Source organism: Carassius carassius, chromosome 40, assembly GCF_963082965.1.
Source record: "Carassius carassius chromosome 40, fCarCar2.1, whole genome shotgun sequence".
Classification (NCBI taxonomy): domain Eukaryota; kingdom Metazoa; phylum Chordata; class Actinopteri; order Cypriniformes; family Cyprinidae; genus Carassius; species Carassius carassius.
In genome coordinates, this window is record NC_081794.1 from 27949384 (window position 1) to 27965270 (window position 15887).

A 15887-nucleotide genomic window follows, 5' to 3' on the forward strand; every position below is an offset into this window, starting at 1 on the left:
TTCTCTATCTCTCTCTTTCTCTCTCTCTCTCTCTCTCTCTCTCTCTCTCTCACTCACTCTCAGGGCAGAGTTGTTGAAGCTTTTATTGATATGTTTCTCAGAAGAAATGTACCAGTCTCCATCTAACACACTCACACTCAACCCCTGGGTCTCGTTCTTTTGCTCAAGAGAAAACAGGAGACATATTTACGCTCATTTGTTATCAGTTGTTGTTGATGCAGCCATTAAAGTCATCTCTTTGTCTGTCAGAAATGCCCTGCTGTTCTTCACCTCTCTTCTTAACTTGGTATGTCGTATGATCCTGTCGGGTCCCGTACAATCACCTGATGTTCTCTGACCAGCGTGGGGTTCTAGCAGAGCTGGTACTTCAAACTCTGATGGTTTCACTGGAGCAAGAGCTCTGGAACCTGAGCTCCAACACAGACACCTGGGGCCTCATGTATCAACACTGCGTACGCACAAAAACACGGCGTACGCCAGCTTTCACGTTCACGGTCAGATGTACTAACAGTGAAATTAACGTAAGAATGTGCGTTCCTCCACGTAAACTTCATGCCTGGCGTACGTACATTTGTCGTGATTTTTGTCCGTTGGCAACTCATAGAGGCAATAAAGTGAAGTGGCAAACATTACACTACGAATTGTTCTATCGCACCACCAGCTGTCAGATTGCTTATAATTTGTAATTGATAAATTATTTGACATATTATTGTCACACGAGTCTTATTAAAATATTCTATTAATTATGCAATTAAGTAACATATATAAAGCATGTGCAAATTGATAGCCTACAACCCGTCTAGCAACGGCAGTGTTGGCTTTATTAGAGGACATTTTCAATGGACGAATCCGGAGAGAACGAGTTTTTAGGGACCACAATGATTTTCTGGCCCACGATGATGACTGGCTTATCGGCCGTTTCAGATTTCCAAGGGCTATACTCTTGGAGCTCTGCGCTGAGTTGGGTCCGAATTTGGAAAGAGAGACAGTGAGGAGCCACACATTACCCGTTCCTTTACAGGTGCTTACTATACTTGGTTTCCTGGCAACTGGTTCTTTCCAAAGAGAACTAGCAGACCGCTCAGGTATAAGCCAGTCGTGTTTGAGCCGTGCAATGCCAGCTGTATGGGACGGGATCATCCGCTTGTCTACCCGGTACATAACGTTCCCATACGATGCAGGTGACCAGCCAAACATTAAAGCGCAATTTGCAGCGATAGCCGGTTTTCATAATGTAATCGGAGCGATCGACTGCACACATATTGCTATAAAGGCGCCATCTGAAGAATTTGCATATGTGAATCGGAAACATTTTCATTCAATAAATGTGCAGATTATATGTGATGCAAAAATGCGCCTAACAAATATTGTGGCAAGGTGGCCTGGGTCAACCCATGATTAATTTATCCTCACAAACAGCATGGTTGGGATGAGACTCCAAGCTGGCAGGGTGCGCGATGGGTGGCTACTTGGTAAGTTATGCATTTAAATGTATGGTTCTATCTAAAAGTTTAATGTTTGTGTGTGTAATTATTCAACTGCCCATCAGGAGACAGTGGTTATCCACTAAAGACGTGGCTGTTAACCCCCCTCACCAACCCACAAACTGACCGAGAGCGCAGATACAATGATGCCCATTCTCGCACTCGGTCAGTTGTGGAGCGGGCGATTGGGCAGCTGAAAAGTCGGTGGCGATGCCTTGACAGGACCGGGGGGATGCTGTTAAACCGCCCTGACAAGGTTTGCCGCATCATACTGGCCTGTGGAGTGCTGCACAATGTTGCGCACAGGCATGGCATACACCTTGGTGAGGTGGGGGCACCGCTAGATGACCCTGACCCAGGACCAGTATATGTGCAGCACAATCAACAAGCCATTCAGGCCCGTCAATGTGTAATTGCGACAATATAAATGGTACTCAGACAAAAAGTTTATTTTTTGACCAATTCTTTTAATGAATGGCTTATTTCTGTAATTAGGTCAGTGACATTTTTTAAGTGACTGTTCATTTCTTCAATGGCCCTAACAATTTGTTGCTGTGACTCCAGAACAGCATGAGTCAAGACGCGACCAGATGGACGGGGTTCAGCACTGGGGGGAGCACTAGAGACACCGGAGACGCTGGACTGAATGGGCTCTGGCTGCTCGGGTGGTGCGGACTCTGAGTGCGTGCCAGTGGACCTTTCTGCTGTTGTGGGGAAGTCGTGGGGAAGTCGTGGCCTAATGGTTAGAGAGTCGGACTCCCAATCGAAAGGTTGTGGGTTTGAGTCCCGGGCCGGCAGGAATTGTGGGTGGGGGGAGTGCATGTACAGTTCTCTCTCCACCTTCAATACCACGACTTAGGTGCCCTTGAGCAAGGCATCGAACCGGTGCGCAGCAGTTCTCCGCTTAACTTCCACCTTTATGTCAGACCATTTCTTCTTCAGTTCATTTACGGTGCGACTCTCAGATCCCACCACGTTGACGGCATCAGACAAACTCTCCCACTCTTTTTTCTTTCTTTTATTATTAATTCCAGAGGACAAAGTTCCAAATAAAATATTTTTTCTTGTTTCTACCTCTGTTAGTAGGACCTCTAATTCATTTTCAGTGAAATTTCGTTTCTTGCTTGCTTTAGCCATGTTATAGCAGGTTTCTTTTGCCAAATTAGACTAATTACCATATTTAAATTAATTTAATTGAGGTAGGAGACAGGGTGTGGGGTTGTGCTCGTGCATGTGCGCTCAATTTCGCGTTAACTGGGATGTACAAAGAAAATGTATGTGGAATGCTTCGTACGCAGAGATTAATACATCTGATTTTTTTTGTGCGTACGCACATTTACAGCTTTGACCGTAAGCAATGTTTTAGTATGAATTCAACGCAAGTCTTTGTACATGAGGCCCCTGCTCTGCTGACTACAACAAGAACACAACTGCAGGACACGCAACGCTAACAAAAATACATGATGTTTTTCTTGTATTAAGTTATGAAAACGTTATTTCTGAATGTTCTCTGAAACTGTAAAAAAAAAAAAAGTATTACTAATGTTTCAAAAATGTTATTCAAACGTTGTTTCCATTAAATTATAAAAATGTATAATAATATAAATGTTGATAATATAATATAAATGTTGAAAAAAAAAACGGAATGTTTTGAATTTAAAAAATGTTATTTGGACATTTTTATTCCATTTCCATTAAGTTATAAAAAATATAAATTTCTTAAAATGGTTTAAAAATGTGAGGCAATTTTTTTGCTGATGTTTTGTGAACATTATAAAGGCCATATGACATTGAACTTATGTTCTATTAACGTTACTGTAAGAACTTTGATAGCACCTTACCTAGGCCGAGTTCTTTGAGGATTTCCAATCAGATGGGATACTAGCATGTGTATGAAATTTGTATGTTATGTATAGTATGTGAATTTTCTGTATGTGTGGAATACGTTAGTAGGAACACTGTCATTGTCCCACAATGCAAAGTGGTCTCAACTCACCTTGTGTTGTTTTATTTGGTTGGATTTATTGTTGATTTTTGTTTTAATCTGAAATAAAATCATTGTATACCATCCTTATGTAATTGGTTGGAAAAAAATGTGCATGCCATGATGTTTCTTCATCTCTGAATTTGAGAAGTTCCTGTTCTACGTGTTGAAGAGCATTGATGTGCTGGATATTCTGGTCCCAATTCTATTCTATCTCAGTGACGTTTGTGCCAATCAGTGTGAGTATCTGATGCATTCCCTATTACACATACAAAAGAGATTCCACCATATATTTTACTGTACTTTGAGATACCTTTTTCATATTTTCAAATTATTTTTCTGTACTTTTCTCATCTTAATTCAGTTTATTGTCCAATGGTGTTTTATTATGAAGTGGATGTGGTGTGCAAGTGCCAATGGATATTTCCGTGTTTGCTGGGACTCATTCTGACCGGCTGATACTGGTGAGATGAACACGGATACATTCATGTGACTTTTTTCACATATTATTGAAGATGTTGGAGATTTTAAAAGCCAAGAACAAAATGAAATAAAATTGCAGTAAATGTAGTCCATATGACTTGAGTGCAATATTGCATGTCTTTTTTGTATTTTGTAAAGAACAGAACCAAAATATTAAGTATTCCAATTTTCCAAAGCTCTCCAATCATACTCACAAAGCTGCATATTAAAACTTTGTGCACCACAGTTTGGTTAAACATGCATCCTTAATGCTTATTTGGATTTATGCACTTAGCAGATGCTTTTATCCAAAGCAACTTACATTGCATCTTTTCAGTTCATGCATTCCCGGAAATATAAGCTAATAACATTTGCATGAGCATTAAAATGTTTTTGTTTTTTTTGATTGACAGGTTTTCCATAAAATCATCACCAGTGGACATCAGCAACTGCAGCCCCTATATGACTGTCTGCTTACTATTATAGTCAATGGTTAGCAAGGTTAAAAAGTAAATATGTTTTGAGAGATTGTTTTCACTTACTGATGAATTAGTTCTGTTTTTTCAGTGTCTCCTTACCTGAAAAGTCTGTCTATGGTAGCAGCTGACAAACTACTACACCTGCTGGAAGTTTTCTCAACCGCGTGGTTCCTGTTCTTCTCACTTGTTGACCATCACCTGGTTTTCTTTTTGCTTGACGTTTTTAACAACATCATCCAGTACCAGTTGAATGGTAAGTTGCTTTGGAAGCTTCATCACTTCTGTAAATACAGTCACCACTGACAGTTTTTCATTTAAATTACTAATAAAATATGTCGCAGCAAAAGTCTGTTTATTTGAACACAAATCATTTTACCCTAAAACATGATTTCTGTGGCGAACCTTGGTATACAATCCTACAACTTTGGTCTTTGCAACTCAGTTGTTTATTGTCATTTTTATAAGCATTTGCATTCACCTGTCTCTGAAAATCAGGTAACTTAAACCTGGTGTACAGCATCATTCGCAAATACAACCTCTTTCACCAGCTGGCCAACCTGCCTACAGACGTCAGCTTCTCACTAGAAAGCCCTGCAGAAGAAAAGCACGTACGTAACCCACTTCAGCATACACACTTGCACTATTCCACCTCAGTATGTTGACTATTATACAGTCCAGTAGCTGTTTGCATCTACATGTTAATGCAAGTTTTGAGACATGTGCTAAAAAGCTGGATGGAAATGTATCCAGTGCATAAAATCATTAAATGTGCATTAAAAAAAAACGTATGCATGCAATTGAGGCAGATGATTTCTTTATCCAAAAGAAAATATGTGCATAAACTACAGTGAAAATGCATTTACTGAATAAATTATTTGAGGTGCAACAAAAAAACTTGTGACTTTAACAGATCATACCTGAACTAAACATCTCTAATATTGTTTTAGTCATTCTTAAATGTTTGTCATGAAAATTATTTGCTATAATTACCTTCCCAGAACTGTCACATGATTGCTTTTCCAAACACAAGACAGCATTACAGTGTTTGTTACAGTATTCCATCTGCACATTTTGAGGAACAGTGTTTTTTTAGAAAAACAGTCACAGTGGCTTCCCCAGTTTTAGTCATTACGAACGTAGTAGTTTTCCAGGAAGTCGTGATTTTATGCTCTTGAACACATGGGCTGGAAATGGTTTTATTTGGAAATACGCAATATTCTGATTTTTAATTTCCAACTTTGCATGCAAACAAATTGTTGCGGTATTGGAAATGTAATACTCAGTTTGTCGGCTTATTAAAATTCTCTATAAATGTTTTTATTCTGAGATGCTTAACTGATGTATTATTTGAAAGTATCACCTAAATGGATTTTAGATTTTGTCAATGTTTAATTTTTTTATTGTATGGCCTTTATTATTCACAGTGTTCTCTCCATAAAAATGGCCTTGCTGCTGACGTTAAAAACATATTGCATTAAAAATATATAAATTGTTGGTTTATGTTGTAGGCATTGATAAACTAACAGAAACATCACAAGTTTCTGAGGATGGAGCAACACTGTTACTGCAGCAAAGTGACTCAACCCACAGCCAATCAGATCACAGCTCTGAGACACGAGTCACAGGTGAGGATGGGCAGGTACTGCAGCACTGATGACCCTGACATTTAATCTGTCTTACTTTGTTCTGTCCATATCAGTTAAAAAAAAAAATCTTTTTTTAATTCCTTAGAAGTCTGAAATAGAGGATTGTGATGGAAGTCCGAAACACGTGTCGTCTTCATCGGACTGGGCTCGTACTCCAGACTGGGTCAGTCATGAAACCCTTCAATTTCAAACTAAAGTTTGTGAGGACCTCATAAACACTACAATATTTGTGAGGATTTATTTATTTTTTATTTTTTTATTTTTTTCAGAAAAAAAGGCATCTAATCTTTGCATGCTCTCTTTCAGGTCCTCTCCTGGAAGAGTAAACTCCCTCTGCAGACTATAATGAGACTCCTGCAGGTTCTGGTGCCTCAGGTGGAGAAAATCTGCATTGACAAGTGAGACACACACATACAACATCATTCACACACTGAAAGAGTTCATCAGGAACACTTTACATAAACATCCCATTTGTTAACATTAGTTTCATTAACTGTGTTAACTAACATAAACAAAGTCTTATTATACTTCTGAAGCATTTATTACTCTTAGTTGATGCTAATTTCACCATTTACAAATACAGTAAGTCAATCAGAAAACATTATATCTGGTAAGATAATTTAGTGGACCTTAGCTAACAATTAATAATTGCTTTTATTTACTGATGTTAACAAAGATTAATAAATACTATAACAAATGTATTGCCCATTGTTACAGTGGTTGATTTTAATTTTCTTTTTCATTAAATATCCAGTTTCTTTCAGAGATGTTGCATTATTAGAAATCATGCAACATTCTGTCATGTTGGTTTTAACAGATTTCAGGTTTACAGGTTTTAATTTAATTTTAATCTCTGATTTTTGGTGTGGTTTTGAACCTTAAAGCATGTGTATTACACTTTTGAGCTGACCGAGTGTGGATGCTCTTGTGGTTCTTGTAGAGGTTTGACCGATGAGTCTGAGATCCTGACGTTTCTGCAGCACGGGACTCTGGTTGGTTTGCTGCCGGTTCCTCGTCCCATCCTCATCCCCAAGTGCCAGGCCAGTGAGGGCACGGCTCTGTGGTTCCACACATACATGTGGGGGGGTTCATCTACATGCGGTGAGTCCTGCACTCACTCACAATGTGGGAACTACACTCACCGTAAGTCACCGACACGTTCACAAAGATTTTATTAAAATTTAAGCTTTCTCTCTAAAAAGTAAATTCGGTGAAGTCTAAGGTTGTTTTTCTGACCTTCTTTTTTGTTGTAAATATATTAATGAATTAATTTAAAATGCTCAGTGAAATACTTGTTATTTCTGATACATTATGCTTCATTTTCTTTTGAGTTAATCCAAATCCGTGAGGATGGAAACATGACCCTCAGGTCTCTGACCTCGTGAGCACTGAGCAGTGAGATGTGTGTGTGTGTGTGTGTGTGTGTGTATTATATATATATTATATAAAGTTATTTTTACTTTAGTAGTGTTCTGTGTGGTGGGTGTATAGATAATAAAAAACTCTTGAAAGCCAATTTGTCTACTTTTTGTATCCAAGATAATGACAATATGTCAGAAACCTGTTAAAATCAACATGAAATGCTGCATAACCTGAATAGGCAATATTTTGTCTCTGAATAAAACCGGATATTTAATTTGTTTAATGTATCATACATTGATTGATACATTAAACGATGATTTAAAAAAATGTTTCTAGTTATGTTTGCACTTAGAACAGAGGAAATGGAGAAATAAGTGATTTGCAACAGTCATCCTCAATTTACAACAATTATAACATTTTGATTAAAGTTAATGAAGTTAAAATAGCATGCACTTTCAATAGACCTTTAATAGTCTTAGAAGTGAGAATGACATGTCCAGGCTTCCCATGACTAACAGCATGACCGAGTATTTGATCAGATGTGCTGGGATGAGGTTATGCTGAGGTCACAGAAGGGTTTGGCTCTGTTTAGACTGGATTAGTTTAATGTTTGTGCATTCAGTTTCTTAGCTACAGGGAGAAGAATGTAAAACGCCTCAAATGAGAATAATAGAAGTTTAAAGGCTGGATAAAATATAAATTATCTATTTTATATTTATCTAAATATAATTGCCATTCGCGTCAAATCGTTGCATCAAACCCTGCATCAATCTTTATCATTATAATAATGTACTTGTATCAGAGTGTGATTATACCTGCATGTGTCACAGAGTTCTCATCTGTCAGATGTGCGCTGACCGAAAATGGGCGTGGTCAGTCTGGGGCTCCTCCCATAGCAACCGCGTGAGCGTGCTTGCAGTCCCTCGAGTGGAGACGCCAGGAGCGCACGTGAAATCACTCCAAATGAGCGTACGTGAGCCGGGATAAGAGGGCTCAGCCGCCACCGCCGCCATGAACGACAAATACCACCGGGCGGCTCGAGACGGTCACCTGCACCTGCTGAAAGACGCGACGCGCAAAGATCTGAACGCGCCGGATGAGGATGGGATGACGCCGACGCTCTGGGCCGCGCACCACGGCAACCTGGACGCGCTCAGACTGCTGGTGGCGCGAGGGTGAGTGATTCATTCATTATTCATGAGCAATATATATTTAAAATAATTATTCATGCATATATTTTCTTTTTATTGCGTTTTTCATCATAAGGGTCAGGTTTTTTAATTAATACATCATATGAAAGCTGAATAAATAAGATTTCCATTGATTTATGGTTTGTTAGGATAGGACGATATGTGTCTGAGATGCAACTATTTAAAAATCTGGAATCTGAGGGTACAAAAAAAATATTGAGAAAATCGTCTTTAAAATTGTTCAAATGAAGTTCTTAGCAATGCATATTACTAATAAAAAAATAAGTTCTGATATATTTACAGGGGGGGGGGTCAAAAGAAATAAAACAAAGATCGATAGTTTTGACCCAGACAGTGGGTGCAGGCTGTCCCAGTGGGCCCTGTTTGAAATTGTTTCATTTATATGTTCATTCTATTTATTTATTTGTGCTAATTGCTCAATGTTTAAGTTGTTTCATGTTTGTAGGTGTCCAGGTACAGAAAACAAATAATTAAATATAAAATAGCACTGCATAGTCTTCACTGTAAAAATTAAATTAAATGTATTCAGACACCTTCAACATATCATTATCACAGTTTATTTGCTCTAGTTTATAAAATGGTAATAAAATATGACAAGAACTCAGAGTTGAACTGTCAGAACAAATTCATCTTGATAATGTCAGATAACTTTGATAGAAAGATATGTAATGGATTAAAATCAACCAAAACTTCAGACAACTGTTAGTATGACAATATTTGCACAATCAATACTTTGTTGAACAATTACCAAGCAATGCTTAATTTTATCAGTCTGTGGTGTGAAAAGGTTGCATTAGCAATTCAAGAAAAAAAAACACGTAAGCAAAACATGGTGAGGTCAAAGTGTCTGAATAATTTTTGGTCCCATTTTTTTTTTCTATCAATTTCACTAGTACTCCAATGTATGAAGATTTTTTTGGGTATAATATGTCACAGCTCGCTTTATTTTGCTATACTCTCTTACCTAAATTAATTATAGTCTCCTGCACCTACTATTAAAACTTAAAATATATATATATATATTTTCTTGGATTAATATTACAGCAGCTAGTAGCTAAATTAGGCGCGGTCACTTTAAGAGACGATGAAGCATCCAATATAATACACATCCGATATTTTTCTTAACTGTTTACTTTCACTTAAGACATAACCGACAGTTTTTTCGAACATACTTTCCAAGACGGGTATTTTGGCAAATTCTGTATGTTTTTGTCGGTACAAGAGCAAAAAAAATTCAGTGTTAAAAAAGTGTTTTGAGACGCCTCTCTCTGCGTGAGCCCTGAACACCAGAACACCTGGTGCTGAAATGGGCTTTTTCACATCCTTTTCTGTTTGTTTAAACTGCGATTTGTATTTGTTTGTTTAATGCATGGGGTCTCTGAGACCCTCAGCATTGCAGTATTTTTCAGAGAAGATTTGTGATGCATATATTGCACACTTCATATGTCCATATGTACTTCTTTATTGCATTAGTCTGTAAAACACCTTTTCTATTTTGTTCTACTTGAAGCATGTCAGAGTTTCTACATTTTTAAAACAATTAATATAATATATAATGCTCTCAGGTCTGGTTATGTTTTGGCATATGCAGTTTCATTAACAGGATGGCAGTTCTGTGTTCTCCTGTATCAGATCACATCTCCACTGAGATAATTCAGCCCTCCACCCAGTCGCTCTCACTGATGGATATCTGGACTGTTTTATTTGCATATTTACTGTCCTGGGCTAATTAAAATAAAGGTCACATGAGAGAACGATGATAGTTTTCTTTCCAGTGTCACTACTGTTATGCTTAAAAGTACTAGGTCTATATTCAATTATAAATTAAGAACTCTGCATGCAGAAGGGTTGCAGATAAAAGCATGCTGTAATAATCTGTTATGCCACAAATATCTAAAGCATTCAGCTCAATCTAGTTAACCAAATGTTGTAAATGTTCACGTTTTTCAAAAATCATATGCTGCTGTTTTAATTTTACATATAGAACAAGTTCCTTCAAAAACATACCCTTCTGTATTTCATTGGAAATATCATCTTGTGTATTTGAAACATGATGGAAAGTGAATAATTGTCACAGTTTTCTATTCTTTTTTTTATAGCTGGCTTTAGGAGAGAGCAGTGGTGTTTAATTGTCATTAGGTAATTAGATCTAAATAACTTGGCTCTTATCTCATGACCAGGTTAATAACAGAAGCTAATTGTTCTGCTCTGTGGACACCCTCACTGTTCTCTAATTAGTGTTCTGCATCAGTTACTCCAGACCTCCAAATGATCCAGATCTGTTACTGAAAACTCATTCACAAAGAGAAACGACTGCGGTTTGCGTCATAACAACTCAGCATTTCACAAAGTATGTGTCTAGGACAGAGGATCACTTTGATTTTTATTTTATTTAGATGTCATGGGTTGATCCCATGGAATTGACAATGTTTTTGCCTTTCCATATACTTTCACATCATTCTATGGAACTGATTTTTACTTTGATAAATCATGTTTAACTTGACACATTTTATTTTTTTCATCCATTTTCTGAGTAAAACAAAACATTTAGCAAGAAAAATGTATGGCAGCTGCTTGATTTTATCCATCAGGAGTTGGTTATGGATTATGAAACATGGGCATTAGATTTATTAATGGAGTCAGATGGCTGGAGAGGAGAGGCATGTAGTGCCATCCAAGAATGAAAATTGCTCAAACAATGCTTTTTAAATACAGTTCAGGGCCACATGCACGTTCATGGAGAGGGATTTTACACATGGCCAGACGGACAGAATGATGTTAATGTTGACAGTGAAAGGTCAACATAATGAATTAGGGCTATTCCTCTTCCGCCTGCCGGTTTCCTTGGCTGTTGGCATTTTGGTAACATGAATGTCAGCACCATTATAAACCTCAGGCTTTCACGTTTTGCTTACTGTAGTATTTTAATCTTGTTATCCAACATTGTCCCATAAAACTTCACATCATTTCTGCTGGTCCTTGCTAATGGGTGGTTGCCATTCATACCTCAGCAGCAGCAGATGATGAATACATTACTTGGTTTTTAATGACTCTGAGAGGTGAGTCACAAAGGCAGTGTGTGCATAGTGTGTGTACATGTGTGTTACAGTGAGTAAGTGGAGCTCATGCATCCATGCTCATGCATCCAAGCATCATGTTACGTTTTCAGATCAACACCTTGTCACACAACAGAATGTGAAGACATCCACTCATGCACCGACATGCACATGTGCACATACACATGTATTCACACCCCCTATGTTTTCCCTGGGAACTGATTAGTGTATTGGCTTGGCCAATTAATAAAGCAATATTTGGCCATCTTGAGAGAATCAGACAACCATTGTGCATAAATATTTTGTACTTATCATTAAATTGTATTATATATTGGCCATCAGCCACCCTGCTTTCTAAGTATCATTACTGTATCAGTATCAGTCACTCACAAACCCATATCCATCGACCAACTATGTAAACTATAGAGTTAAATGTAAAGATCTGCTGTTCTTTTGTTGGTCCACAGAGGAGATCCAGATAAATGTGATATTTGGGGAAACACTCCTCTTCACCTGGCAGCAGCTAATGGCCATCTCAACTGTCTGTCCTTTCTGGTGTCATTTGGTGCCAATGTGTGGTGCTTGGACAATGACTACCACACGCCACTGGACATGGCGGCCTCTAGGAGCCGGATGGACTGTGTGCGATATCTGGACACTATCAACGCAAAGCAGACTACCATCAACCCCAAACTGGTGAGCAAACTGAAGGAACGCGCCTTCCGTAATGCAGAGAAACGCATTAAGAACTGTGAAAAGCTTCAACGCAAGCATCACGAACGCATGGCGAAGCATTTCTTGAGAGAGAGTGCTGCAATGGACATGTCAGATACAATGAGTTACAGCAGTTTCAGCAGCACCCTGAGTCGAAGGATCCCTCAGTTCAACACCCTCGACTCCAACATGACATACTCACAGGTACTGTACCTGAACAACATATAGTGTACTAAAAAGTCATAGAACCAGAAAAACTCATCATAAAACCTTTAATTCTTGGACTTAATCATTAGGTCAATATAGATGAGCAAGTTATAAAGCCTTGTTACAAAACCTTTTCCTGGAGGGCCTCAAGTCTTAATCAAACACTTGAAACCGGCTAATCAAGTTCTAGAAATTCAAGATCACTAGAAACTTCTAGGCTAGTGTGTTTGGGTAGGTTGAAGGACATTGGCCCTCCAGGACTGGAGAACCCCGAATAAGAGTGTAGCATGTTTCCAATAAGACACTAGCCTGGCTCACAGTCTGCATTTTCAATATATATCCCAAAGGTTCAGTCCCCACATGATTTATCACCATTATTCTCTTGTTTAAAGCCTGGGATATTGCTTTAGAAAGCATTTGCTAAATGAAGACCATACTTCTTAATTAGAGTAGCATAATGCATCTGTGGACATCAGTGCATGCTAGTTCACTAAGAGTAGTCAGTCTTCAAATCGCGTGCCTAAATGTTTATTAGGCAAAGTTAGTATACAGTGTGAAATATTACAAAGAATATGACCATTATGAACTTCCTTTTAAAGGTAACGCTTCAGTCCACAACAAGAGGCAGGACCAAGATTCAGCAGCGACTTGAGAAGAAAAAGCAAGGCGACGGAACTTTCAAGATTTCCGAAGACGGGCGAAGGAGCATTCGCTCGCTCTCTGGTCTTCAGCTGGGCAATGACGTCATGTTCTTGAAGCAGGGAACATATGTCGACCGACACCAGCAGTCCAGCCCTCGGCTTAACATCCGCAACATGTTTTCTGGTAAACAGGACATCAGGCTAGACGATGATGATGATGAGGTAGACACTGTGTCAAGGGCACTCAGTGACCCGGGTCTGTATGAGGCTGCATACTCAGAAATAAGTACAGACTCGGGTAGAGACTCTTTGTTCAACCGCCCAGGACTCGGTACTATGGTATTCCGTCGAAATTATGTGACTGATGGGCTGTTCCGAATGGGACAGAATGAGGGCAGTGTAGTAGGGAGTGAACCAGTGGGACAGGTCCCAAATGTCCGCTTACGGGGAAGATTGCATATCCAATCACCTAGTCTTGATGAAGTCAGCATTGGCAGCTCATTGAGTCTTCATGAGAAGAACTTGCAGGTACAAACAAGAATCACCAGATACCATACAAATTTGCTCCAGTTAATCCCTACAGCAACACTTATTATCACTCATAACTCATCCGGAAAACCTTGATTAGCCCGTTCAGGTGTGTTTAATTCGAGTTGGGGCTACAATCTCCAGGATGGCAATCAAGGAGAAGGGTTGGCTACCCCTGAAGTAGATTCTTGTCTTGAACTTGCAACACACAAAGGATAGGCAACTCTGGTCCCGGAGGATAACTGACCTGCTGAGTTTAGCTTCATCCCCAATTTAACAAAGAAAAGTCTTCAGGATTACTGGAAATTTATAGGCAGTTGTGTTTAATTTGGGATAGAGCTGAACTCTACAGGACAATGGTGGTTATCTAGGACTGTAGTTGCCCATCCCTGCACTACACTGCTTTATATTTAAATGGCTGATTAGCATTTACTTGAGCATTTTGCAGTGCACTTTCAGAGTTCCTCTGAAACCCTCCACCTTCCCCAGCTCCACCTGTACAGATCTGCTACAGGATATTTTATGTGCTATTTGTGCACAGCACCGTAGTGATGTATGCATCGGCAGTAGCAATTTCCTGGAGCACCAGTAATCTACAACTACTGTAATAACCAACAGCAGCAGCAATTCAGCTGCAGCAGTGTAGCAGATCTGCCAAGACCGAATACATTAACAATTTCATATCCATTACCATGCTAAAATCTTCGGAGAGTTGTCATGATAGAAATGTGGTAATCTGAATCAGTAAGTGTCAATCTGTTGATCTAATCAGTTTATGAGAAGGCACTGCATCTACATCTGGAAGAGGGGCTTTGTGATAATTATATTGATTGTTCTTATGTGGCAACATCCTGTAGGATTTGCCTTGGGAGGAAGGAGAACTGGGCTTGGAGGAGGAGGATGACGAGCTTCAGCCATCTTCGGCTCCTTTAGAAGTGTTCCTGGCATCTCAGGGCCTAAGTGACTTCCTCTCCATCTTTCATCGAGAGCAGATGGACCTGGAATCGTTGCTGTTGTGCTCTGAACAGGACCTTATTAGCATCCACATTCCACTTGGCCCTCGTAAAAAACTACTTGATGCATGCAGCAGACGCAACAATGTTCTGGACGAAGCTGATGGCATGCAGGACACTGTACTGTAAAGTGTGTATGTCTGTTATTAACTCTGCTCCAAAATCTAGTGTACTTTCTTGTTGCCTGCATGAGCAGTTTTTTTTAAGTAGCATCCTTAAACTAGTTGAACTGTATCCTCTTAAGTGTCTACATAGGCAGCAACTCAACACGCTACAAAATACATAAAAATACAAAAAAAAAATATATCTGAGATTTGGCATGAACAAGTCTCCCATGCATTTCTCCCCCATGTTAATTCTCTCATCTTGACTACCATCTTTGAACTATTTGTTTACTTTGAGATTGTTGCATTCTTAGATTGCTTTCTCTGTGAATATTTTGCAAAACAATGTAGTATTTGCTACAAGATAATTATGCTGCCTACTGTTTAAAGTCACTTACCCAAATCTACAAAGCCTCAGTTGACCTGGATTTGTAAATGTTCATCACCAGTTTTGAGGTACATTCACATTATAACAATTTCATCTACATTTAATGGGCAAGTTATGTTTTTGTTATTCCAAAGAGAAAAAAATATATATTTGGCTTTGTGTTTTTTAAGCAAAATATGGTAACACTTTAGATTAGGAAACACTATTCACTAGTTTTGACACTATTTACTAATAACTAGTTGCTTATTAACATATTGGCTATTAAATAGCACTTATAAAGCACATACTGATGCATGACCATATTCTAAATCACTTAATCCACCCAACCCAATAGCTAAAGATAACGACTACAACAACAACTACTTTACTATAAAAAATAAGCAGCAAATTAGGGATTTATTGAGGAAAACACTTAGATAGAGACAATGTGTTCGCTAATCTACCATACAGTAACTTGCTTTTCCTGTGGAATGACTTTGCTTTTCTGCTGCAGGCGATTGAATAATGTTAATCATAGCCAAATAGCTTCATAAAACACTCATTCATTTTGACTGCACTCTGGAATGCAACACTCATCTCATCAATACCAGATTGACAAAATTAAGTCC

At 38.6% G+C, this 15887-nt stretch overlaps 1 protein-coding gene and 1 pseudogene across 1 annotated transcript; both read left to right on the top strand.

Annotated features, from left to right (window-relative positions):
* Positions 1-1457: 1457 nt before the first annotated feature.
* On the top strand, positions 1458-8324 carry LOC132122550 (protein HID1-like; annotated as a pseudogene).
* Positions 8263-15025, top strand: LOC132121820 (pre-mRNA splicing regulator USH1G-like). The gene is made up of 4 exons (XM_059531574.1): positions 8263-8592; positions 12152-12602; positions 13205-13774; positions 14632-15025. Exons 1-4 carry the CDS (start codon positions 8429-8431, stop codon positions 14914-14916), a joined length of 1470 nt encoding a protein of 489 aa, XP_059387557.1. The 5' UTR covers positions 8263-8428; the 3' UTR covers positions 14917-15025.
* Positions 15026-15887: the final 862 nt, after the last annotated feature.

What these genes read in the sequence shown, in the direction of transcription:
- LOC132121820 (XM_059531574.1), top strand. Translation starts at nt 8,429, where the DNA reads ATGAACGACAAATACCACCGGGCGGCTCGAGACGGTCACCTGCACCTG. An exon ending in AGACTGCTGGTGGCGCGAGG is followed by an intron (nt 8,593 to 12,151) that starts GTGAGTGATTCA and finishes GTTGGTCCACAG; the next exon opens with AGGAGATCCAGATAAATGTG. An exon ending in TTCATGAGAAGAACTTGCAG is followed by an intron (nt 13,775 to 14,631) that starts GTACAAACAAGA and finishes AACATCCTGTAG; the next exon opens with GATTTGCCTTGGGAGGAAGG.